Genomic DNA, 26,318 nt, shown 5'->3' on the forward strand with positions numbered 1-26,318 from the left:
AAATGCACAAAGACACAAAAGAATGTTTTTTAAAGATTACTTAAGGCCTTTACGTGGGTTGAGAGCTCATTCCTTTCCTTTAATGGATGATGGTCCATTATCTAGTTATATCAGTTTTTTTAAAATCCATTTACTTACTGAAGAACTTTTTGATTGCTTCTATGTTTTTATTTTTTTGCATTTGTGGAAAAGGTCCTGTAATTATCTGAGTGCAGTTTCCTTTTTCTTTTTGGAGGGGAGGAGGAAGGAGGAAGAGGAAAGGGAAGGGTTTATTTCAGTCACACTTCCGTATAACAGTTTATCATCACAAAACAGCCAGGGCAGGAACTCAAAAAGGGAAGGAATCTGGAGGAAGGAGCTGGTGCAGACTCCATTGAGTACAGGCTTATTCAGCTCGCTCAGTCTGCTTTCTTACAGAAGCCAGGACCAGTGCCCCAGGGGTGGCACCACCCCCAGTGGACTGGACCTTCCTCCCCCAATGTATCACTAATAACTAAGAAAGTGCCATACAGGCCTGCTTATAGTTCTGTCATTTAAAAAAAAATACAATAAAAGTAATGAGATAAAACAAAAGCTAACACATTAAAATTGGACAAAACAAACGAAAAAGAAAAGAAACCCAAGGATAAGCATAAGACACCATGACCCACTATTTTCCACACTCAGGAAAATCGCCATACTGGAAGCCATGATATCTACACAAGGGACCCGGTGCAGACCCTGTGAAAACTACTTAGTCTCCGTGAGTTCTATGGGCTTTGACCATGTTGCTTTACAGGGCTTTGTTCTCCTAGTGTCTTTCATTCCCTTTGGCTCTTACGCTTTCTACTTCCGCTTCTGTGGGTTCTCTGAGCTCTGAGGGGGAAGCATTTGATGGAGACGTCTCATTTAGGGCTTAGTGTTTCAAGGTGTCTCGCTCTCTGTGTAATGTCTGCCTGTGGTCTCCATGTTTGTTCCCATCTGCTGCAGGAGGGAGCTTCTCTGATGATGGCTGAATAGGGCACCGACGTATGAGTTTAGCAGAATGTCATTAGGACACATTGTAGTACTCGATTTTGTCCTAGGTCCCTGGGTTCTGGGTCACCCAAGTAGTGTCAGTATGGCAGGTGTCTTGTAGAGTAGGTCTTAAGTCAAATCAGATTTTGCTTGATTACCAAAGTATGACCTAATGATTGTGTTTTGTCACTCTCTGTCGTTATGTCCCCCCCCCACCTTTTTTTTTCTTTTCTTTTTTTCCGGAGCTGGGGACCGAACCCAGGGCCTTGCACTTGCTAGGCAAGTGCTCTACCACTGAGCTAAATCCCCAACCCGCATGTCCCCCTTTTTATTTCTAATTTTGTTAATTTGGATCTTCTTTCTCGGACTTTCAGCTCATTTTAATAAGGTTTTGTCCATCTTATTTATTTTCTCAAAGAACCAACTCTGTTCCGTGTATTGGTATTTTGTTTGCTTCATTTTTTTATTGATTTCAGCCGAGTTTGATTACCTTATGCTGTTTGCTCCTTTGGATGTACTTACTTCTTTTGGTCCTAGAGCTCTCAAGTGTGCTGTTGATTTGCTAGTATGAGATCGCTCCAGTTTTGTTTTTACTGTAGGCACTTAGTGCTGTGAAGATTCCTTTCAACACTGCTTTCACTGTATCCCATAAGTCTGATATGTTGTCTATTCATTTTCATTCAATTCTAGGAAGCCTCTCTTCATTCCTGTGTTTGGCCCATTTTTCATTGCGTGTAGAGAGCTACTCAGCTTTCTTCTGTTGTTGATATCCAGCTTTAATGCATGGTGTTCAGATAGGATGTAGGCTGTTATTTCAGTTTTCCTGTGTCTACTGTGACTTGCTTTGTGCCTGAGCATGTGGTCAGTTTGGGATATAGTTTCAAAAGGTGCTGAGAAGGAGGTATACTCTTTTGAGTCTGGGTGAATTATTCTGTAAATATCTGTTTACAGACATTTGGTTTACCACATCGTTTATGTCGAGCAATTATCTGTTTAGGGTTTGTCTGGATGACCTACTGTTGGTGAGAGTGGGGTAGTGAAGCCTCCCACCTCAGTATGTGAGAGCCAATATGGGATTTAAGCTGGAGAAGTGTTTGTTTCAAGAACTTGGGCGCCTTTGTATCTGTGGCATAGGTGCTAAGAATTGCAATGTTCTCTTGGTAGATTTCCCATTGCTAGGAATTAGTGTCCTTTGCTATGTCTTCTGATTAGTTTTGGGTTAAAGTCTATTTTCGACAGATTTTAAAATGGCTACACCAGCTTGCTTCTTAGGTCCTTTTGCTTAGAATATCCTTTTTTCCCCATTATTTTTAACCCAAAGCTGATGTCTATCCTTGATGCAACGGTGTGTTTTTTTATGGGGGAATAGGAAGCATTGATATTGAGAGAGATCAATGACCAATGATCATTGATGCCTGCTCTCTCTCGCTCTCTCTCTCTCCCTCCCTCTCTCTCCCTCCCTCTATCCCTCTGTCTGTCTGTCCCCCTCTGTGTGTGTTTCCTTTCTTTGGGCATTGCTGACCTGGGACCTGGGATTACTTATTCCTTCTGTTTTCTTGGATATAGTTAACTTCTTTACGTTAGAGCTTACCGTCTAGCACTTTCTGAGGTACTGGAGAGATATTATAGATAGACATTGCTTAAATTTGATTTTATCATGGTATCCATATATAGTTATTGAAAGCTTTGCTCGGTATGGTAGTCTGGGTTCACATCTGTGGTCTCTGACAGTCTGCAGCATAGACCCTTTTGGCTTTATAAAGTCTCCATTGAGAAGTCTGATGTACTTCTAATAGATCGATCTGCCTTTATATGTTACTTGGTCTTTTTTCTTACAGCTTCTAATATTCTTTAAGACTTATGTATGTGAGTACACTGTCACTGTCTTCAGACACACCAGAAGAGGGCATCAGATCTCATTACAGATGGTTGTGAGCCACCATGTGGTTGCTGGGAATTGAACTCAGGACCTCTGGAAGAGCAGTCAGTGCCCTTAACCACTGAGCCATCTCTCCAGCCCTAAAATTCTTCGTCATGCACGTTTAGTGTTCGGATTATTATGTGCCAAGGAGATTTCTTTTTTGTTCCCGATTATTTGGTGTTTTGTAAACTTCTTTGATATGTATCTCTTTAGGTTAGTCACGTGTGTGTGTGTGTGTGTGTGTGTGTGTGTGTGTGTGTGTGTTAAAATGTTTTCTGGGTCTTTGACCTAGGATTTTTTCCTATTCTTAGTTTTGGTCTTTTCATAGTGTCCCAGATTTCTTGGATATTTTGTGCAGGATTTTTTTTTAGGTGTTGTGTTTTCTTTGACTGAGGGATCCATTTCTTCATGTGTCTACAATGCCTCAGATTCTCTCTTCCATCTCTCTTCCATCTCTTGATTCTGTTTGTGAAACAGGCCTCCATGCTTCCTGTCAGAGTTCCTAAATTTTCACGTCCAGATTTCCCTTCGTTTTGGATTTCTTTGTTGCTTCTATATTAACTTTCAGGCCTTGAATGGTTTTATTCATTTCCTTCCACTGTTTGCGTGCCTCCATTTCTTTAAGGGGTTATTTGCTTCCTATTAGGGACTTCTACCTTATTCAAAATGTTGTTTTAAGGTCTTTTTTCCTTCTTGTGTTTTCAGCCATGTTGGAACACTCGGGGCCTGCTGTGGGAGGGTTACTGAACTCTGGAGGAGCCATATTGTCACGGCTGTTATTGATTGTGTTTTTGTGCTGGCATGTAGGTGCATCAGGGTATGGGGGATTATATTTCTGGGTCTTTGTTTGGTGGGTGCTTTCTGCCGTGGTTTCTGTTTCCTCTCTGGTTCTTAGGGGAGTGTACTGTCTGTGTGTTGCCTGTGGGAAATTCTGAGGCCCTGATAGATAAGGGCACTGCGGTGAAATGCATTTCTGGGTATTGCTCCCTGAGACTTAGGAGTGGGCTTAGGCTTGTGGCGGTGGAGGATCTGTACAAGGAGGGAAGTAGGGTGTTCCAGCAGGATCTGCTTAGTTAGTCCTCTGGAAGGGGGGTAGAGAGTGAGGACATTTCACAGCAAAAGTCTGTTCCAGCACTGGAGATGTGGGAGAGGTGAAGATCTTCAGTTAGCCTGCCTGCTGTCCTGTGTGGAGCAGCTTGTGGTTTCCTAGGGAGTGCCTGCTGGCGTGGAAGGCTGGGATAAAGTAAGTTGGGGGACTAAAGTTTGGCAGTGAAGATCTGTATTGTCCTCTGGAGGGGAAGGGAGGCTGCAAGAAAAAGGGAGCTGGAAATGAGACTGGGGGTTACTTTGAGAAGCAGAGGTGAAGATCTAATTAGCCTACCTGTTTCTCAGCCCAGCCTGGCCTCTGGCTTTCCAGAGAGTGCCTGCTAGAGCTGGGGTGGGGCAAGGAAGGACAAAGCAAAGATTTGGGGGAGGGAGGGAAGGTCTGTGGAATCCACCTTGAGTTTAGGTGGGAAGACACTGCTGCGGGTGTTCTGTTGTTGATGTGGGAATAAGACGAGGGAATGGTTTGGGGGAATGGAGGGTGAGGGTTAGATCTGTAGTTAGATCCTGCTTCTCTGGCTGGAGTAGCCTGTGGGCTAGCTGGGAGTGCCTGTTGGAGATTGGGGCTGTGATAAAGCAGTGATTGGCGAGGGAGGTGGGGAAGGCAGGGAGGAAGATCTTCCGGCAGCCACAGGCTTGGAGCAGAGTGGGTGGGGGTGGGGCCTGGCAGGTGTTTTGTTACCGAGCTGCACGTCCTCGGACTGAGGGGTTGGATTCGGAAAAACCAGAATGAGAGGTAAAGTCTGCAGTAGGGCCTACATGCTCCGTTGGCTGGGTGTTTTCTTACTGTTGAGGTTTTCCTCGCAGGTTTTTACTCTTTTATTGTCTTGTTAATGATTACAGCACACTTTTATAATGATTTTTATGTATTCTAAAAATTATAATTGTACCATTTCACTCATCTCCTCTCCATCCAGTCGCTCCCATGTACTTATCAACTCTCAAATTCATGGTCCTTTTTATACTTTGTTTCTTTTTACCCACCCCCTCTTCCTCTCTTTCTCTCTTTCTCTTTCCCTCTCTGTCTCTCTGTCTCTGTCTGTCTCTGTCTCTCTCTGTCCCCCATCTCGCTCTCTCTCTCTCTCTCTCTCTCTCTCTCTCTCTCTCTCTCTCTGCTGACCACTTGGAATTGGCTAACCCTTCCCAGAGCTGCTTTTCTCTGGGGGAAGATCATGTCTCCTGCTTTCAGCATTTCCATGTAATTCTTCCCTAGGATTGAGTCTTACGGGCTCTTTGTGCTGTGAATCCCACTCCTTTATTACATAGATGCCTTTCAAGCCTGGCTTTCTATTCTCTTAGTGGTAGTTTTTGGAATGGGGAAATTCAAAGCATTTTAATTGTCATATGAAAGATCAAACCTAAGTCTTGTGTGTATTAGGCCAACATTCTCCCCTAACTACATCCCCAGGCTGCAGATTTTAATGTAATCCATTATGCTACTCATCTCATGTATCATAACTAACCTAAATGAAAGATGTAAAACTTCCAGGAGCTAACATAGCAGAAAGCCTACCATGGTCAGGGATTAATGATATTTTTTAACCTACACCCCCGAATAGTATTATCTAGTTTGAGTTAATGTTTGCACCATGTCTTTTCCCTTGAGTCAGTGTTATTTCCCAGGTTGATCCTAACAGGATAAACGTGTCCCTGCCTTCTTCAGGGTACCTGGGTAACCAAGCACAGCTGGATGTGGTTAATGTGTGCCCAGGCTTTGCAGTTGTTGAAAACAGTCTCATGGCCATTGAATTAGTTCTCTGTTTTCATCATAGATTAGGTTACTATATTCCTGAGTCTTTCTGGGCTCTGTATCCTGTTCCCTCGGTCCCTGCATCTTTTCTTTTGACAATATCATTCTGTCTTTCCTGAGTTTGATCCCTTGTTAAAAAAATCACCTTGTTTTGATTATCTATAACTTTACAGTAAATGTTAAAACTGGTTTGTGTGAGTCCTCCAACTTGGTTTATCTCCAGGACTGTGTTGGTTGACTGTTCTATGTGTTTTTATTTTCCACACGAGCTTTGAAATCAGATTATAGTGGCAACAGAATAATTTGCTTGGCCTTTTACTGTTGTTTTCATCTTGAGTTTCATTTTGAGTTAGGGTCTCTCTATATCGCTCAGTCTGGCCTTGAACCTGTGGCTTCAGTCCTAAGTGCTTTTATGTTCTTTTTTAATAGATATTCTAAATTTATTGATATAAATTCCCCTCTAACAGTACTTTAAAAGCAGGGTGTGTGTGTGTGTGTGTGTTCACACGTGTGTGTGCAATATACTTGGGGCCGAACACCAAGGTCTCATACATGCTAGGTAATCACTCTGCTACTGCTACTGAGTTGTATGTACTTTTAAAATGTATTTATTACATATTTGGTGCTGGGGACTAATGCCAGGGTCTCATAGATGCAGATCAATCACTTCTACTGTCCGAGCTTTAGCTCTTTTATCTCTTTTTTTCCTTTGAAAATGCTAGTAATTTTTCCATCTTTATTAAATTGGGTATTTCTTATTTACATTTCAAATGTTATTCCCTTTCCCAGTTTCCGGGCCAACATCCCCGTAACCCCTCCTCTTCCCCTTCTCTATCAGTGTTCCCCTCCCCATCCTCCCCACATTACCGCCCTCCCCCAACAATCACATTCACTGGGGGTTCAGTCTTGGCAGGACCAAGGGCTTCCCCTTCCACTGGTGCTCTTACTAGGCTATTCATTGCTACCTATGAGGTTGGAGCCCAGGGTCAGTCCATGTATAGTCTTTGGGTAGTGGCTTAGTCCCTGGAAGCTCTGGTTGCTTGGCATTGTTGTTCATATGGGGTCTCGAGCCCCTTCAGCTCTTCCAGTCCTTTCTCTGATTCCTTCAACAGGGGTCCCGTTCTCAGTTCAGTGGTTTGTTGCTGGCATTCGCCTATGTATTTGCCATATTCTGACTGTGTCTCTCAGGAGAGATCTACATCCGGTTCCTGTCGGCCTGCACTTCTTTGCTTCATCCATCTTATCTAGTTTGGTGGCTGTATATGTATGGGCCACATGTGGGGCAGGCTCTGAATGGGTGTTCCTTCTGCCTCTGTTCTAAACTTTGCCTCCCTATTCCCTCCCAAGGGTATTCTTGTTTCCTTTTAAAGAAGGAGTGAATCATTCACATTTTGGTCATCCTTCTTCAGTTTCATGTATTCTGTGCATCTTGGGTAATTCGAGCATTTGGGCTAATAGCCACTTATCAATGAGTGCATACCATGTGTGTTTTTCTGTGATTGGGTTACCTCACTCAGAATGATATTTTCCAGTTCCAACCATTTGCCTACGAATTTCATAAAGTCGTTGTTTTTGATAGCTGAGTAATATTCCATTGTGTAGATGTACCACATTTTCTGTATCCACTCCTCTGTTGAAAGGCATCTGGGTTCTTTCCAGCTTCTAGCTATTATAAATAAGGCTGCTATGAACATAGTGGAGCATGTGTCTTTGTTATATGTTGGGGCATCTTTTGGGTATATGCCCAAGAGAGGTATAGCTGGGTCCTCAGGTAGTTCAATGTCCAATTTTCTGAGGAACCTCCAGATTGATTTCAGAATGGTTGTACCAGTCTGCAATCCCACCAACAATGGAGGAGTGTTCCTCTTTCTCCACATCCTCGCCAGCATTTGCTGTCACCTGAGTTTTTGATCTTAGCCATTCTCACTGGTGTGAGGTGAAATCTCAGGTTGTTTTGATTTGCATTTCCTTATGACTAAAAGATGTTGAACATTTCTTTAGGTGCTTCTCAGCCATTCGGCATTTCTCAGCTGTGAATTCTTTGTTTAGCTCTGAACCCCATTTTTAATAGGGTTATTGTCTCCCTGTGGTCTAACTTCTTGAGTTTTTTGTATATTTTGGATATAAGCCCTCTATCTGTTTTAGGATTGGTAAAGATCTTTTCCCAATCTGTTGGTTGCCGTTTTGTCCTAACCACAGTGTCCTTTGCCTTACAGAAGCTTTGCAGTTTCATGAGATCCCATTTGTCGATTCTTGATCTTAGAGCATAAGCCATTGGTGTTTTGTTCAGGAAATTTTCTCCAGTGCCCATGTGTTCAAGATTCTTCCCCACTTTTTCTTCTATTAGTAGCTCTTTTATTTCTTATTTTGCGACAGTCTTTCTAAGTAAGTCAGGCTGATGTTTAACATAACTCACTGTATAACCTATGTAAACCTCAAGCTTGTGATCCTCCTGACTCAGCCTGCTGAGTAGCTACGATTCAGATGTACATGACTACCACCTGCTATAATATCGATATGGTATTTTTCATTTCATATAGGTACCTCTGTGTGTGTAATATTGAGAGATGGTCTCATAGAACCCAGATTGGCTACAAATTACTGTGTAGCTGTGGCCTGCATCAAACTCCTTATCCTCTGTCTCCAAAGTGCTAGGGTTACAGCTGTGTACTACCATGCCTGGCTTACTTGAAAGAAAATTAAATTTATTTCGAGAGCTTTTAATCCATAGTTTACATGAAAGTGTGATGTATAATTTCTAGGGAATGAGGGAGTGGAGTTCAGCTCTTCTGTTACTGTATTATAGTTTAATTTCATTGTGTTGGGATTTGTGGCAAAGTAATTAGGCATTGAGATGTATTTCCTATTTGGGATAACTAGGCATCACAGGGGCCAAATTCCCTTAGCAGCTTTGTTTTTGTTTCCCTTCTGGATTCTGAGTTTGCCTACATCTAGCTCCTCTTAGAAAAGATGTGTCTTCCAGCTCTTTCAGCTATAATTTACTCTTGGGGTACCAGAGCCCTGTTGGAGTGGTGCTCAAGTTTGAGGGACAAAGCAACAGCACAATTGGATTAATTCTTAGTGTTTTTCTGGGACTGTGCCTTGTGGCTATGAACTTCACAAGTTCTCCAAGTGCTACTTCTTGCCTTCTCTACACCCTTTAGAATTCACAATCAACTTCCTTGAAGGCCTGGCCCTGCTGAGTATGCATTCCCCTCAGGTTAAAAGATAGATGGGGACTGGAATGGGAGGAATGCCCTTCCCCCCAACCAGGAATAAGGCTCAGGCAAAGTACTTTCCCCTGGAGCATGTTTGTCTGTTGTGAAGAAATCTCTGGGGATATTTCACAAGGACTACTTATCTCTCCGCCAGAGGAGGTCAGGCGGTCTTTCTAGGATCTTCACTGTGAGAACTTGGGGAAGATTCTGGCAGTTGTGGGACTCTGGAGACCACGGTTTTCTCAGATTGATGCTAGTCCGCACGGCCCCAGCAGTTCATTCCCGTTGCCATTGGAGCATAGCTACCTTTCCTTGTCGTTGTTCTTATGGCTCTAACCCGCTTTATCCCAGGTAAGCAGATCTCGGCTGGGGTCTATGGATGAATCTCTTCAGACTTCAGGGTCTCAGTTTCTTCTGTAGCCTCAGTTTTCTGATGGGTCCTGGAAAAATGACTTTTTTGGATCGTCAAGCCTTTTCTTATTCTAAGGATAAAAGTAAGAGTTTCTAAACTGTTTGCTTGGGGAAACTAAAATTGAAAGTTCTGTTTTGATTCGATTTGGCTTTGGAGGTTTTGAGACTAGGCCTCATTCTATAACTCAGATCAGTCACAATTTCACTATGTAGACCAGGCTGCCTTTGAACTCAAGGCAGTCCTCATGTCTTACTCTCTGGGGTATTCCTAGCTGATTGGTTTTCTGTCCAAGGGATTGAAGCTCAGAACTTTGCATGCTAGGCAGACCTTCTACCATTCGAATTACCCCCACCCTGGGCCTCCTATTTATTTAGAAACAGTAAGTCTACTGTAGTGATCCTTTGATGGTACTGAAATTTGTGGGATTATTGTCTACATTACTTTGTTCAATTTATGTTGAATTGTAATGGAGAAGGATATTGTAATGCATCAGGGGCATGGACTGCATGGTACCGGGGCAGAGATCATTGCTAGTCGGTAGGTCCTCAAAATATATATGGTAGCCATGCTACCCTGTACCTGTAGCTCTGGTTAATCATGTGCTAAACATGCTGGATCCCAGTGAGGGACTGGGTTATTCTAATCTCCCTTGATGAGCTTTTTCTTTTCCAAGGATCGGGAGTGCCAGTTTATGAATTTTCTAGAAGAGTACTTTCAGATAACTATGCGACCACTATACTGTTTTGAAGTCCTCAAAGTTAAGGTCCTCTCAAATGTCTCTCAGGATAGTATGAATGACCAAATAAAAGCATGGCTCAAATAATACTATTACCCAAAGTTCCAAGGCACCCAAAAATAAAATTATAAGAGGCAGAGGCAGTAGATGACTCCAAGATACAGTGTTTCTTGGTCACAGCAGGGCAGCAGTATGAACTCACAATGGTTGTGACAGCATGCACAAGCCCTGTGCAAGCCCAACTCAGAGCACATCTCAGCACGGGCTGAAATCACAGCCACAGTGGCAGGGCTATTGTCACCTGTTACCTGCTAGAAGATGAAGAGAGCTTTAGTGAAAGACCACACATCCAAGAGCAATACAATAGAGGGTGTGTGTGTGTGTGTGTGTGTGTGTGTGTGTGTGTGTTGGGGCATTTGAAGGGAAGAAAGGTAAGAAAAAAGTGATGCAAGTATATCACTTTTAAAAATAAAAAAATATATTTTAAAAAGGATACAAAGTTGGATGGATACATATCAGAAGAACTGTGGAGAGGGCTAAATTAAAACATCTAGGAAACTTAAAGATCAAATTTTGTGTTGTGTGTATATGTTATAAAAATAATATGAATATCTGCTTTGTTTTAGAGATATGGATCTATAAAATCCACCAATATTAAGGTAGTTGGCAAGGTTATATAACTAATGCAGTACGGAGCTATTATTACGTTATATTTTCTCCCTACTCTTTGATATGTCCCTCCACCAGAAAGGTTTTCCCGTCTCTAAATACCCCAGAGGTCTGCTTCCTGGAACATGGGTGTGCTCTTTGCGTGCCCTGTCTCTATTCCTCTTGGTTACTATTTTTATTTATTTTGTTGTTATTCTTGTTTTGTTTTTAAGACAGGGTTTCTCTGTGTAGCCCTGGCTGCCCTGGAACTCCCTCTGTAGACCAGGCTGACCTCAAACTCAGAGATCCCCCTGCCTCTGCCTCCCAAGTGCTGGGATTAAAGGTGTGTGCCACCACTGCCTGGCTCTTTTCCTTCTTTTTAAAATCATTCCCGTGGGCTCTGGAAATGTAGCTCAGTGGTGTGCCTAGTGTGTGCAAGGCCATGGGTTTCCTATGCACATAAAATACACAAATTCACATGATTTATAATAAATGAAAATCAAGCCTATTTCTTTTCTTTTTTCTTTTTTCTTTTTTCTTTTTTTTTTCTGTTTTTCAGAGCTGGGGACCGAACCCAGGGCCTTGCGCTTGCTAGGCAAGTGCTCTACCACTGAGCCAAATCCCCAACCAAGCCTATTTCAATGCCATGCAGCAGTCCCCCTCTTCTTCCTACTCTAGATATAACTGGAAACCTCTCAGTTCAATTCTTTCTGTAGATACATAGACTGATTGACTATCTCTGACTTTCTTGAGCACTGTCTTTCTGATTTTGAAGTGTCTTAAGATTAAATTTGTGCCAATCCTCCTGCCTCAGCCTCCCAGTGCTGGGATTATGGGCATGCACCATCATGCTGAGCTCTCTTTTTCTTAGTCCCCCTCCCAGTGGCAATAGGTACCAAATGCAGGGTCTTGAGCATATCAGGCACTCATCTACATCCCTAGGCCAGACATACATTTTTTAAAATTTTTTCAAAGATTTTACTTATTTGTTGTACGTATGTGAGTACACTGTCACTGTCTTCAGACACACCAGAAGAGGGCATTGGAACCCATTACAGATGGCTGTGAGCCACCATGTGGACCCTTCTATTGATCCCAGGTTTGTAGTACTCTAGTCAGCACTGCAGTGAGTAACACATATAGTGCTATGTCCTAATAGAACTGGTTTTAAGAGTAATTCTCAGATCAGTTATATATGTGACTTGTGGTCTTGTTTTATTCGCCTATGTTTTGTTTTTGAGATAGGACCTCATGTAGTCCAGGCTAGTATGGAACTTGCTATGTAGCTGAGTCTAGCCTTCCTTATCCTCCTGTTTCTTCCTCTTTAACACTGGGGTGACAGAAGCATGCCAACTCCAGCAGCTTTTTTGTTTGGATGGTTTTGTACTATTCAGGATCGGACCCCAGCATTGAATATCTACTAGTTTAAGAGCTCTAACAGTGACCTATAGCCCCAGGTATGGTATTTAATATTCATTTTTCTTTTTTTTTTTGGTTCTTTTTTTTTTTTTCGGAGCTGGGGACAGAACCCAGGGCCTTGCGCTTCCTAGGTAAGCGCTCTACCACTGAGCTAAATCCCCAACCCCAGTACTCATTTTTCTATACATGATGTCACATTCTTTTTGTGGATCAAAAAAGAGTCTCCTGGATGGCATTCTCTTATTGGCAATCTTTTGTTTCAGTGCTTTTTCTGTTTTTGTTGTGTTTTGAATATTGATAGGGAAAACCCAGTATAGACTTGGTTATAAGTTACTAGGCAGAGTCATGCTGCCCAGATGATTTCTTAGCACTGTGTTTGTAGTGTATATTTTAGGGATGTTCCTCCCTATACATTCATTACATTACGAATCCTTATGTCAGCCCCATAAATGTGTAACTTTGGGAATGAAGGAGGAGAGAGGGAGTAGAGGCACAGGGTACTGTTTGGAACAGGCCTGGTGAAGCAGGCTTGTAATATCAAACCAAGGAAGCTGAGGCAGAAATATTGCAAGCTCAAGAACTGCTGGTGCTAGCAAAGGGGGTTCAGAGTGACCTCAGACAGCCTAGTGAGATACAGTCTCAAAATAACACAAAATGGGACTCAGTGGTAGAATACTTGTGTCCCATGTGTTATGCCGTAGCTTAGCAGCTAAGCTCCTTTATTTTCAGTTCTGCTTTACTTTATGTGGCATTCCAATTAGTAGAAGCACGAGGAGAGCAATCCTTGTGGTGTTTGTCCTAACATTGGCCAGTAGCACTCTGACTGTACCGTTAGTGAAACCATGTTGGGCCAGGAACTTCCAGATTCAGGCAGCTACTAGCATCAGGAGACGGGAATCCTAAAAACGTCCACAGCTTCGAGGCATATGTAGGGGGGACAATGGATGAGGAGGTAGGACTACCAGAATTATATCCCTGCTCGTCTCCAGGATTCCCCTGTGCCTTTCTGCTACGCTGTACATTGTCCTTTTCATCTCCTAATCCTCAAAGATCCCTTTGATAGCATGTACATGGAATGTGTTATAGTTCTATTATCCAGTTCCCTCAGAACTCTTTTTATTGTCTGTCTGTCTGTCTGTCTTCAGAGTTACAGGAAAGAGTTTTTGTCTTCCCTGTCTTTCCCATGCCTTAATTTCTTGCCAGTCGTAAGCTGTGCTGTGACTAAAGCCGAGCTGAAGATCCCTAAGAGAGGACTACAGGGATGATACTCAGATCAGAACAGGACGCTCAGTCGGTTGCTGGTTGGATCTTGTACTGCTGTGTTGTCTAGGTATATTCGCAGATGGACTTGTCTGGCCAACTGCTGGACTATGGCAAATTCAGGCATTTTCAAGGGATATGAAGGGCACGCTTTGGAAAAGAGCTTACTGAGAGGTATGATGGTATTTTAGTACTTACCAACTGGAAGAGCATTTATAGATGCACAACAACAGAGCAACAGAATTACCCGAGGTCCGTCAGAGTGTCCCAGAGTATTACATACTCAGCAGTACTCTTCAGGGTTTGCAGGTGAGGCCCAGTTGGCTGACGTGATTTTTGGCCACTGCGTTGGGTAAGTGGCAAACCAAACTAGAAGGCAAGACACACTGCAAATGAAGGTTCCGCAAATGTTAACTAAGTATTAGGGCTTTGCCCAGACTGTGTTCTTAAAGCATGGAGATGAAGTGGCGTGGGGACGTGTATGTTATGGAGTGATCACCAGTGGAAGAAGCAGGGGAAAACTGGAAAAGGGAATGTGGGTGTGGCAGTGAGAAGAGATTCATAGTGGGTTCCTCATTCTTCCTGTCCAATGGGAGCCCCTTAAATGGCCTCAGGATGAGTATCTCCTGCAAGGCATCAATCATGCTGTATATATTCATAGATGGAGTTGTATTGGATGTAACATATTCCCATATACCCAAAAAACACTCTTAAAAAGAGCTATTTTGTGGACAATAACCCAGTCCATTTCTTTAAATACTTACTTGACAGTAGAACGATTGAGCCGTCCCACAGTTTGTGATTTTACTAGAACAATTCTTCAAGGTCTACACAGGAGGTTTTCCCCTCTCTCCTCTTGTGTTTTTGTTAGTGTTTAACTAGTTCACTTAATCAGTGACTATTCAGCCCCCTAGGTAAATGGCTTGTTGCTTGGGGATTAGAATAAACATTATTCCCAAATCAGAATCTTATTCTTACATTGAAGGGGTTTTCTAGTATTAAACATAAGGTGATTTTGTGGGGAGGGAAACCTGGAAAAGGCCTTCTCTAGCACCAAGTGGGTTCAGTGATTTCATTTGTATGACACCTTCTCCAGGCAGTGTGTTTGTAAGGACCGTGGCTGAGTCTTAGAGAGAGGCCAGTTCAAACTTCACTCCCTTTTCTTCTGACTGGCTTACTGTACGCTTTCTCCACACTTGGGCAATGCAAATCAGTCTTTGAGCGAATAGTTCTTTTATCCTTTAACTAGATTTTAATGTAAATAATGTTCCTTTTAGAACATCAAATTGCTTTCTGTATGCAACATTCATCATGCTCTCAAAGCTGTTTTTCACTTATTTGAGGCAAAAAAATCTAGACTCACCTTACTGCCCTAATTTGGAATGTAGACTTCATTCATTTGACTCTGCTCTCTTCTCACTACATGGATACATTAGATAAACTCATAACACGGTGTTTTTAAAAAGACACTTGCATTTTGTTGTTTTAATTACACCTTGCTAGTTGCTCCTGCTGTCCCTTTTAACCAGCAAGTTTTATGAGTTTCCTCTGTGTAGTTGAAAAGTCAGCCTGCAGCAGGGCATGCGCAGAAGCCTCCGTTATTTGTCAGCTCAGGTACAGAGAGTTGATGAAAGAGCATAAGCTGCTGAGTCCAGCTCCCCAAGGAAAGCTCAGGGGAACAGCACCATTGCCATCGTCTTCGCGGCATCTTGACTATGTTATAATTACCATTCTGAACCTTACGGTGACTATTTTTAAATACCTTGTCTGCACTTGTCCTAAATGTTCTTTGAAAGGTCATCATCGCTCAAAGTTTTCAAAACATCACAGTAGGAGTCACAACTTTGAAGCTACCAAATGATCTGGCTAGATCTGTGTTCTGGAAAGATAACTCTGCTTGGCTCTAAATATTTACTTTATTGTGTTTTTAATCATATGATACATCAAAAAACTGGTAAGCATATTGTGTTAGTTCCAAGACTTTCAATCGATCTACACTGAGCATTCTTTATGGTGAACATATGTTAAAGACTACAAATCTGGCAGAGAAGGGAACAGAGGCAAGAAAAGAATTTTTAAACACTCAGCATGTCAAACTGAACCTGGTGACTCACTTCTTAATCTAAATTGTAATTAAACCTCATTTTAGCAGGAAAGCTACACCATGCCTACTAACCCTCTAGTACTCAAAAGAACTTTACTTGGGATAGAAAAGGTTCCTAGTGTAGAAGTGCTGATTGTGTCTTTCTTAAAGCTGTGAACGTCGTGAGAAATTGTCAATTAATGTTGTTAACATGTGCCTGCATATGCAAACTGCATAGAAATATAAACTACTTAAGAGCTCAAATACGTTATCTTTGCTAACTTGGCTGCTATATTGTGTGTCTGTTGAAATATGAAATTCTATAAAAAACCTATGTCCTGCTTGATAGGTGGTTATCAGTGGTCTTCAGATACTATAGTTAAAATTATGATTAATAAGGATTCGTTTTTAGGAGGCCTTTGAGTCTAGGCATATAATTTTCTTTTAATCTGACAAACTAAACATTCAGTTGTGTATGAGAGTCACCCTGGGCTTACAAACGACTGTTGCTTTTTGCAGTGTTTTAACTCATTGGCATGCAAATGTAGTTTCCACTCCATTTGAATTCTGTTCATTAATGCTCTATTAGTTCATCAAGATATAATTATGATGAACTAAATGAGTATAAAGCTCATACAGTGCCTTGCACTTCATAAAGTGGTGTTATGATTAACATTTCAGGATGTATCGGGCCGAAAGAACCGATGAGATTAATAAGATTTCAAAGCTCTGCGTGTAGGGTCTGGTTATTACAGCACACTGTAACTGGGTCGATATTAAATGGTGGCTGTCCTGCTGATTCACTTAGGGAGTTAAGAGATGACAGTTTTATTCTTCTTTACTGGACTGGCCTTCCTGCACAATTAATTAAGACCTGCTTAAAAATAGCCTTCAGGATAAGGCCAGACATGGGAAAGCCTTTGCAATAATGGAGCCTTAGAAGTGAATTTACTATCAGAGCTTGCAGGAGCTGCTCAGCCAGGTTGAGTTAATGATTACAGGCATCCTGCTTTTTTTCTTTGGAAAAGAACTAAGAGACTCCTTTCCCCCTCCTACCTGCTCCTACCTACCTGTCTCCCTGCCTTCCTTCCCAACTTCCTCTATTCCTCCCCCATCTTTTTCTGTTCCTGCCTTTCTCCCTCCCCTTGCCCCTTCTTCCTTCCTCCCTCCCCCTTCCCCTTCTTGTCTGCCTGCCTGCCTTCCTTCCTTCCTTCCTCCCTCCCTCCCTCCCTCCCTCCCCCCGTCCCTTCCTTCCTTTCTTCCCTTCCTCCCTCCCCCTTTCTTTATTCCCAAGACCTCACCATGTAACTTGGACTGTCCTCAAGTTTGCAACAATCTTGTACTGTGTTGCTATCCCTAGCATTATTTTCAGTCCCAAGGATTGAATCCAAGGCCTGCTAGGCAAGTGCTCTACTAACTAGTATATAGCCACAGCCCTCTCCATCTTCTTGGTTGTACTCCAGGGTTTTCAAGTGGTTAGGTGCAAGTCAAGAGCTGACTTTGGAGCTGGACATGTCATTTATTTGGTAGAGTGCCTCGCATTTATGAAGCCCTAGGTTTAATCCCCAGTATAACATAAAATTGGGTGTGGTAGCATATGTATGTAACGCTAGCACTCTGTAATTTCAGTACTCAGGAAGCAGAAGCAAGAAAATGAAAAGTTCAGGGTCATTCTTAGGACTACATAGGAAGTTTGAGGGCTAACCTGTGCCACACGAAAGCCTATACTTTAAAAAAATGGCCTTTGTGGTAATTTGATTTGCAATTTTGTTTTTATTGCATATGTTTTTAGATTTTAAGTATATATAATGTGAGTTCATAGATTTAAACATTTGATCTATTTGTATACACTTTGCCAATACTGTAACCTTTGGTTTATTTTTTGGGTAGTAGCTTATACATTTTTTATTGGATATTTTATTTACTTATATTTCAAATGTTATTCCCTTTCCTGGTTTCCCCTTTGGAAACCCCCGTATCCCCCTCCCCCTCCCCATACTTCTATGAGGGTGTTCCTCCCCACCCCAACATTCCTCTGCAATGGGGGGGTCCAGCCTTGGCTTCTCCTCCCATTGGTGCCCTAAAAGGCCATCCTCTGCTACATATGCAGTTGGAGCCCTGGGTCTGCCCATGTATGGTCTTTGGGTAGTGGTTTAGTCCCTGGGGAGCTCTGAGGTACATTTTTCATTTTAAAAGTGTGAGACTGAGGATTGAACTCAGGGCATCAGGCGTGCCAAGCATGTGCTACCTCTAGCTCCCCGCCACCCCCCACACACACGGCAGGGCATGGGACAGAGCACAAGGAAGATATCCAGTGCCATCGTGTTTTCTCTCTTTGCCGTTCGTTTGCTTTGTTCGCTTTGAGACTGGGCTTTACTTAGGGTAAAGCTCCTTTTAGCTAAGCTGGCTGGACAGGAGCTCCTGGGGTCCACTTGCTTTGGCCGCAGTGCTAAATCTCCAAGCATGCACAGCCACATTCAACTCTTTAGCTGAATGCAGAGGATTTCCTTCCCAGGTCCTCATGCCAGTGAAGCATGCACTCTCACCTGCTGAGTTACCTCCCCATCCCAAAACAAGGCTATTTCTCAAGCACAGTCTTGCTATATTGTCCAAGCTGACCCAGAATCCTAGGCTCGAGGCATCAGCCTCACAAAGTAATTGAGACTTCAGGTATGTGCTGGCGCCCCTGCTTTCAATTTTTTTCTTTAATTATAGTGTGTACATATAAAAGGACACACAACACATATGTGTATTTTTAAATATGCAATACATATGTGTGCTTTACAGAATAATTGAAAACTGGTCATTTGTCACCATAGCAAGAAAATGACCAGCATTTCAGAGACCTTCCTTTTGTCACATTCTTCATAGAATGCAGCTTTGTATCGTAGATCCTCTCTTTTTTGTCATTTTCTTCCTTCTGGTTGTATTGCCATCATTCATATCCTAAAAAATAGGCTTGCCTGCCATTCGGTTTAGGAGTAGAGCCAGGCTGTTAGGAACGCTTTTATGTCTCAGTCTTTCAGCATTATGTTTGTGATATTAAATTCATTTTTATTTTTTTATTTAATTTGATTTTTTTATTGAGACAGGGTCTTATTATTTCACCCAGGCCAGTTGCAAACTTGCTAACCTCCTGAGTGCTAGAACTGCAGGTATATGTCACCAAGTCCCCGTTAGTGACGCATTTAAAAAAGTAGTAATTAAAAAAATCCTAGTAATTCTAAAGTTTTTGGACATTTCTACCTTGATGTCTGCTTCTTTCTGCTAAATGGGGTATGAAGTGTAAAACTTGCCTGAACTCTAATCTTCTGAACTGACAAAGCCTCCCCCTACCCATTTGATGGCGTTTGTTTAGATGAGACTACATCTTTAAGGCTTCTGTGCTAGGTTAAAAAATCTTCCTTTCTCCAAGGCCGGTCCAAGGGTCTGGTCATGTGATCTCATCGGTGACATCACACTCTGACCAACCGGGAGCACTGGTGGCTCTTTAGGTGGCGTTTGTTGCTGTGAAAAGCAGCAGTGAAAGCAGCAAGTGCCCTTCTAAAGCACCCCAGAGCGGGGCCTCCTTCTGTAAAAGCACCTCAACCTTAATGAGCAAATGCGGGCTGCCAAGGTTGGTTCTTCCTTGAGGCAGAAAAAAAGAAAACTGTGAACGAAGGTAAGCAGACCGAGCCCAGCCCAGGACTGAAGCATGCTCCGGGAGCAGGGGATCTGGAGAATGGCAAGCAGTCTGTAGTAGGATTCTAATCACTGCCTGCCCCGCGTTAGGGGCCTGATAATTGCCTCTCTAGCAGGAGCCAGACGACAAAGGAGGATGCGGTGGTGCTCATGTTACCTAGTGATGTAATAGGATTCTCTTTTTCCTGCCAGGACGCTGTTGCAGCTCTTCCTTTTGCCTTAAAGCGGGGGGGTGGTGGAGGAGCGTGTTTGATATCTAATGTAACATTAGACAGCTCTCTGATGCTTCTTAAAATCCTGCCTCCTCCCTTCCCCCCTTCCGGAAAGGAGAACTCTGAAACTAGAAATTCAATGGACACATTAACCTGCTTTGAAGGAGTCAGTTTCTGGTTGTTTGCTGTCCTGCGTTCATTTCAGTGTTTTAAGTTGAGAATGGAAACAGCTTCATTCAGCTCCCTCCTTCCCACACACTTTCTTCTCTTTCTGCCCTTTTTCTCCCTCCAAGCTCTTAAACATAGCAGCTCTCCTCTTTATCAGCATGACACTGACAGGATAGGCTAGGCTGAGGTAGTGATTCAGCACACATCTATTTTACAGCCAGGTAGACGTGAAGATAGCAAAAGGACTTTGGTTTGAGGTTTTAAGATTAACTTGTTCACCTCCTCCAAGCCACTTCGGTGAGTGACTCACCCTCCAGCAGATGATTCGGACTCTGCTGAGCTTTTCCGTTCAAACTTCTGAATCGCTTGTAAAAAGTGAGGTGAATGAGGCAGTCAGCAGACTTACAATTGGTAAAACAGGTTCCATTTATCTTGTTCATTTAAACTTCTGCCATGAATGTGCCGCTAGCTGACTTGGCCAGGGAGAGGATGGAGAAAGAGTCAGCTGAGGCCAACTCGGGCCTTTACTGAAGAGAGGTTTCTTCCTGAATAGTCTGGACGAAGCCTTTGTCCCTGTCATGATTGGTGGTGCAAATGAGAGATTTGGCTGTGTGCGTTGAATGGTGGAATTACTCTGCATTCTTCCTGTGTGCATTTATATAGATTCCTCAATGCTGTTTTACATTTTTAGTTTACTAGCAAAATATTGTTCCGTCAGATGATGTTGCCAAAATATTTTTAACAAGTTTATAAGCAATGCTCACCATGTGTCAGTACAACTGCTTAGTTTTAAATAGCCCCTCGTCCTTACCATTTGTTGACTGCATTTTGGATCATCTGATGTTTACTGACGAGCACATATGTGCTAAGGCAGTGTGGGGAGCAAGGGATGGTGACGCATTCTTAGAATACCAGTTACTCAGGAGGCTAACACAGGACAGTCACTGGTTCTAGGCCTGCCTGGGTAACATAGCGAGACTTGACTCAAAGGGGAAAGAAAGAGATTGTAGGAGGGCTAGTGATAAATTCAATATGGAGAAACTATTGAAGGCCTGCTAGTCAAGAAAAGGCAGATAGAACACATCCACACCTAAGTAGCTGTAACACACAAACTAAATGCCAAGCACACTAAGAACCATGATTAGTGAGCGCATGCGGATGTTGCCTGGTTGAAGGATCAGGGAAGGACAGTTCATTGGTAAGCCAAGCATTGTTGTCTAAATCTCTACTTGTAAATATTTAACTTTCCGACATACCGTGGAAAAGTCTCTACCAGCCCATTCATTATATCGGAGATCAAAGCATTCTATCTACTGAAGGAGAATTTGTACATTCCAATCAGCTTAACTCTTGGAGAGGCCAGCATTCTTTCTTTCAAGTCTCCAACTGGGTACAAAACTACCTCAGAGGATTAAATTACTGCCTTGCAAAGTATAAGGTGGTTCTTGATGTAAGACATTTGCAAAGCCTCGAAGTCTTTCATCCCCTTCCCATGAACTGAACCCAAACTGCTCCAAGCTCCATGTCTTCTGTTCTATAGATGCCTTTCCATTGCACACCAGGTCCTGTCACTTCTTTCTTATGCTAGTACTGTCCTGGGTCCCTGTCCACTCACTAGGACCTTTAGTTGCTCCTTATTTGAGCCTAGATCACAGAAACTTGTGAATGTGATAGATAGCCCCACTAGGTGATTGCATTGCACCTAAACTGTGGTCCTCAGATAGTTTAGGGGGACGTTAAAAATGTTGACTGTCCAATGAACTAATATCTGTTTGCACTTCAATACAGGGAACAAGTCATACAATGGTGGTGGAATAGGCTCTTCAAATAGAATCATGGACTTCTTGGAGGAGCCAATCCCCGGTGTAGGGACCTATGATGATTTCAACACAATTGATTGGGTGAGAGAGAAATCTCGAGACCGAGATAGGCACCGAGAGGTAAGGCAATGATGGTATGTGAGTAACTGTTTGCGAACATGGGGGAGGGCGGTAAAGAACTAACTTCGTCGTATCCGTTCCTATTCTCAGCCCCAGGGCCGATGGAACCCAACCTCTATTGTCAACATAGGGTTCTTCTTTCCTTTCTTTCTTTTCCTTTTAATTTCTCATCTATTTGAGATAAGTCTTCCTCCCAAGTTTAGGCTAACCTGAAACTCACTTATGTAGCACACACTGACCTCAAATTCCTGGATATGCTTTTGCCTCCCCAGTGCTTGATTAAGAGCATTCTTTCTTTCAAGTCTCCAACTGCTTGATTAAGAGACGAGCGCCACCATACCTGGCTCCATTTTGTATGATATTTATGATTTCATCCTTGGTTTGTTGTGCCTAGTGATTTCTTTTCCTGTAGGAGGTTGTTGAAAGGGATACTCACGGTTTGGAAATGCAGAACATGCCTTTGTATAAGTGAAAAGGAATGTTCGAGATTCTCTTCTGCCGTCACATCTCCCTTTTATGGTGTTTTTCCTCTTAAAGCAACGTCTCTAAAGCCAAGGAAAGTAAATGGGCCTCTTTCAAAGGAATAAATAACCAAATTACCCAAACCCAATACAGTACTGAAGAATATGGGTTCACCTCCATATGATTATAGCTCTTATAAAACCATAAAACCAAAGTAAATTTAAGCATACAGTACCAACAGAAACCACAAGACTGATCAAAGTCATATCCAAGATGTTAATTTAATGTGATAGGTATTTAGAGCTCTGGTGTAGGTTGTTTACATTGGACAAAAGAATTTCATCGCCTCTCTTCTCAGATAACTGGGAAATTTTCTCAGAGCCATCTGCCAAGGTCCTTTGATTCTTTTATTATTGTTATTATTTATTGAGACTTTATTCAGGCTAGCCTAGAACTCACTGGGCAGATAATCTAAACATACAACTCTTGATCCTCTCCCAGATTCTGACAAGGATTCCCACAAACACCTGAAGCCTAGAATTAGGTTGTCCCAGGTACAGGCTTTAAAATTTTTCTTTTTTGTTTGGGGATGCAGTACTGGTGATTGAATCCAGGGCTTTGCAAAGGCTAGGCAGTACTCTGTTGGTAAGATATACCTTAAACCCTCTTCACTTTTGATTTGGAAACAGGCTTTTACTGTTAGTCAAGTTGGCTTTGAACTTACTTACTTGTACACAGGTTTAGCCTAAGCCTCCCAACTGATTTCATTCACTTCCTTTGTTCTGTATTTCTTCCCTCCCTCCCTCCTTCCTCTTCTCCCTCCCTCCTTCCTCCCCCTTCCTTCCTTCTTTCCTTTGAGACAGGGTTTCTCAGTGTTACAGCCTTGGCTGTCCTGGAACTTGTTCTGTAGGCTGGCCTTGAACTCACACAGAGAACCACCTGCTTCTGCCTACAGAGTGCTGAGATTAAATGTGTGTGCTGTGATCACCTGGCTCAGTTTCCTTTCTTTGATTCTGTTTCTCTTTAATCTTGTAATTTAGTGTAGTGTAATATAGAGTGTGTGTGTGTGTGTGTGTGTGTGTGTGTGTGTGTGTGCGCGCGCGCGCGCGCACAGGCACATATGCACATGCCACTGGACCATCTTGATGGCCCTCAAAATACGTCCTTTTGATATTTTATAATTTGTTATTCTTTGTGATGTTGCTGCAGATGGAGGTGGGATAAATCAATTCTCAGGATAAGGACTAGTGTTTTAAAGAAGGGGAAGTACCAATAAGGATACTGGCAGAATATTGGTCTCAAAAATATGGACACGGGGGGTTGGGGATTTGGCTCAGTGGTAGAGTGCTTGCCTAGCAAGCGAAAGGCCCTGGGTTTGGTCCCCAGCTCCGAAAAAAAAAAAGAAAAAAAATATGGACATGGGCCAGTAAGCTAAATAAGTGTACAGAAGTACTTGGTACGAAGTCTGATGGTTTACATCTGCTCTCTGGAACCCACGTGATAGAGAGAACAGACTTCAGCAAGTTGTTCTCTCTCCCTCCCCCCCCCCTCTCTCTCTCTTTTTCTCTAAAAATGTAAATCTAAAATAAAACAAAATAAAATGATGAACACTATGGCTTTAAACTGACAATGGTGAGACTTGAACAGTCCAGCCGTGTGTTTGCGCTGATAGCGCCAGATACACTTGCTGGTCTCTGAAACTGAAGGAGGCCAGCACCAATACCACTTAGTGTCTGGGGTCACTGTACCTTTCCAGATTTGTGGGATCAAGGCCTAGGAATCTCCTCACTGAATCACAGCCCAGGTGAGTAAACTTCAAGTTGCCACTCAGCTCTGCTAGTGTTCGCTTATTCTACGAAGCAGTCTTCGCTGCGCATCAACTCTTCCCAGACTCTGGCATCCAGGGCAGAAGTCTGCAGTCCATAGGCTGACGGTGTCAAGTGGGGTGGACCTTGGATATTACAACAAATCGATGGAGTTCAATACCATCCTTGGTGAATTGGCTCAGTTAAATAATTCTCAATTGTTCTCTATTTCCAGATAGTTTATATTTTTGGAGATGATGGAAAGATGTTTAGAGTGTACCAATGTTTTCTTTTTTTCCTAGATTACCAATAAAAGCAAAGAGTCAACATGGGCCTTAATTCACAGTGTGAGCGATGCTTTTTCTGGTTGGTTGTTAATGCTCCTTATTGGCCTTTTATCAGGTATGGTAAACCAAAGCGTTCTTTAATTTACTGTACATCCCAACCACAGCTTTTCCTTCCCTCCTCATCTCCCAGTCCCTCTCCCCCTCCCTCCCTCCTCCTCTGTCTCCCTTCCTCCCTCTATCCCTTCCCTCTCCTCCATTTCTCTTCAGAAAAGGGGAGGCCCCCTATGGATATCAACCTGCCTTGCATATCAAGTTGCAGTAACACTAGGTTCATCCCCTATTGAGCTAGAGGGGGCAGCCCAGTAGGGGAAAGGGTCTCCAAGGCAGGTGACAGAGTCAGCCACAGCTCCTGCCCCCACTGTTAGGAGTCCCACATGAAGACCAAACTGCACACACATATGTGCAGGCTAGGTTAGACCCATGCATGCTCCCTGGTTGGTGGTTTCAGTCCCTGTGAGCCCCAATGGGCCCAGGTTAGTTGATTCTGTGAGTTTTCTTGTTCTGTCCCTGACCCCCCCCCCCGGCTCCTACAATTCTTCCTCCAATTAATTTTTTGAAAATGAATGTCCCAGAATTGTAATGTGGCCCTTTAGAATTCAGGCAAGTACTATGCTCTCCCGTCTGAAATGAATTGCTGCTGAACTTTTGGAGTCGCTGTGTCCCATTTGTAAATGAGTTCTAACGCCAGTGTCAGCTTCCTCCAGTCAAAGCAGAAACATATTTATTTAAGCGCACTTTGTCTGCTGTACGATGTCATGATCATTTTAAAGTAGAAGCCGGCCCCAGTCTCTCCCTGCTTGTGTGGAAGAGCCCTTTATGGTGACACAGCTTTTTGGCATATTCGGCGTGGGGTTTAGAAGATGCCGTGATGTTTGGTTGTTCTTGTTTCCAGTCCTTGGGATAAAAGCCCACATTGATGTACATGCTATGCAAGCGTGTACATTAGTCTACCACAGAGTCACCCCTACAGCCCTTCTTAAGACAGGGCCTCATTATTTCTCCCAGGCTGTTCCTGCACTCACTCTATAATGCAGGTTGATGGACCTGTGAGGCGCCCCTCACCTCCTCACTGCTGATATCACAGGCGCAGAACTACCATGTAGTTCTTACTGTCTCCTAAAGCTGTCACGGCTCTCTCATGGTGGTACAAGAAGGCAAATTAAGATCCTACCCCCAGGAACTTATTACATTTTTTCATGGTTTCTGAGTGGTATTATGGAAGCATATTTTCCTAAAAACTCTATCAACTTTCTCTGGCCACCCCAAACACTATGACTTGAGTGTCCCTTATCCAAAGTGCTGGTGAGATTGCTCAGTGGATAAAGGCACCTGCCACCAAGCTTGATGGCCCAAATATGATTGTTTCCAGGACCATATGATGTCACATGATGGATGGAGAAAACCAATTATTACAAGTTATCCTCTCACTGTTACACAAATTGTCCTCTGATTCATATATGCACCAGGACCCCCCCCCACACACACACAGAGTATATGATGTATACTTTGTCTGCAAATATAGCTTACAGCAAGTTCTAGTGTAAACGTCCACTCCTATGTGGGAAGCAATGCTATCAGACAAAGAGACCAAGAAATACACCCTTGTTGCATTAAAGATGGTACCTAGACACATCTGGAATCTCGAGCTGAAAGGAAGTTAGGCGGGAAAGCTGGAAAAGCTGGGCAAAGAGCTCACTTTGCAGCACACTTAGGTTTCAGAATGTCAGTCTTTAAATCCCTGCTCTGCCACTGGTAGATTGTGGCTATGGACAAGTTTCTTAACTCCTGGAGGCCCTGGTGACTGATCTGTGAGATGGAGATAGTACATTAAATATTCAATTTGAGGACTCCATGAGATAAAGCACTCAACCTAGTACATACATGGTGATGCTGCTCTTATGACTATGGCAAATATGAAATGGTTCTTTCATCCCGAGAATTGCCTGAGATAGAGGCTGCAAGATGCCTTAACAGGGGAGGATGCTCTCCAAGCCAGGCCACCTTAGTTTGATCCCTGCAACCCATGGTGGAAGGAGAGAGCCAACTTTCAAAGCTTGACCCCTTGTTTCTATTATGAGTCTACATGCACATGTGTGTGCACATACACAAATGATATAGAAAATAAAAATTTTAAAAAGAATCACTTAGAATAAAGG

The 26,318-nt window shown here is 42.9% G+C and overlaps 1 protein-coding gene across 1 annotated transcript in view; it reads left to right on the plus strand.

Moving 5' to 3' along the window:
• The window catches only part of Clcn5 (chloride voltage-gated channel 5), a 151,876-nt gene that overhangs the window by 105,769 nt on the left and 19,789 nt on the right, over positions 1 to 26,318 (plus strand). Inside the window, 2 exon segments of the mRNA XM_032889868.1 lie at positions 21,397 to 21,548; positions 24,118 to 24,217. Of these exon segments, the coding sequence (XP_032745759.1) occupies positions 21,397 to 21,548; positions 24,118 to 24,217 (252 nt within the window).

This window comes from Rattus rattus, chromosome X (assembly GCF_011064425.1).
Source record: "Rattus rattus isolate New Zealand chromosome X, Rrattus_CSIRO_v1, whole genome shotgun sequence".
NCBI classification, from domain to species: Eukaryota; Metazoa; Chordata; class Mammalia; order Rodentia; family Muridae; genus Rattus; species Rattus rattus.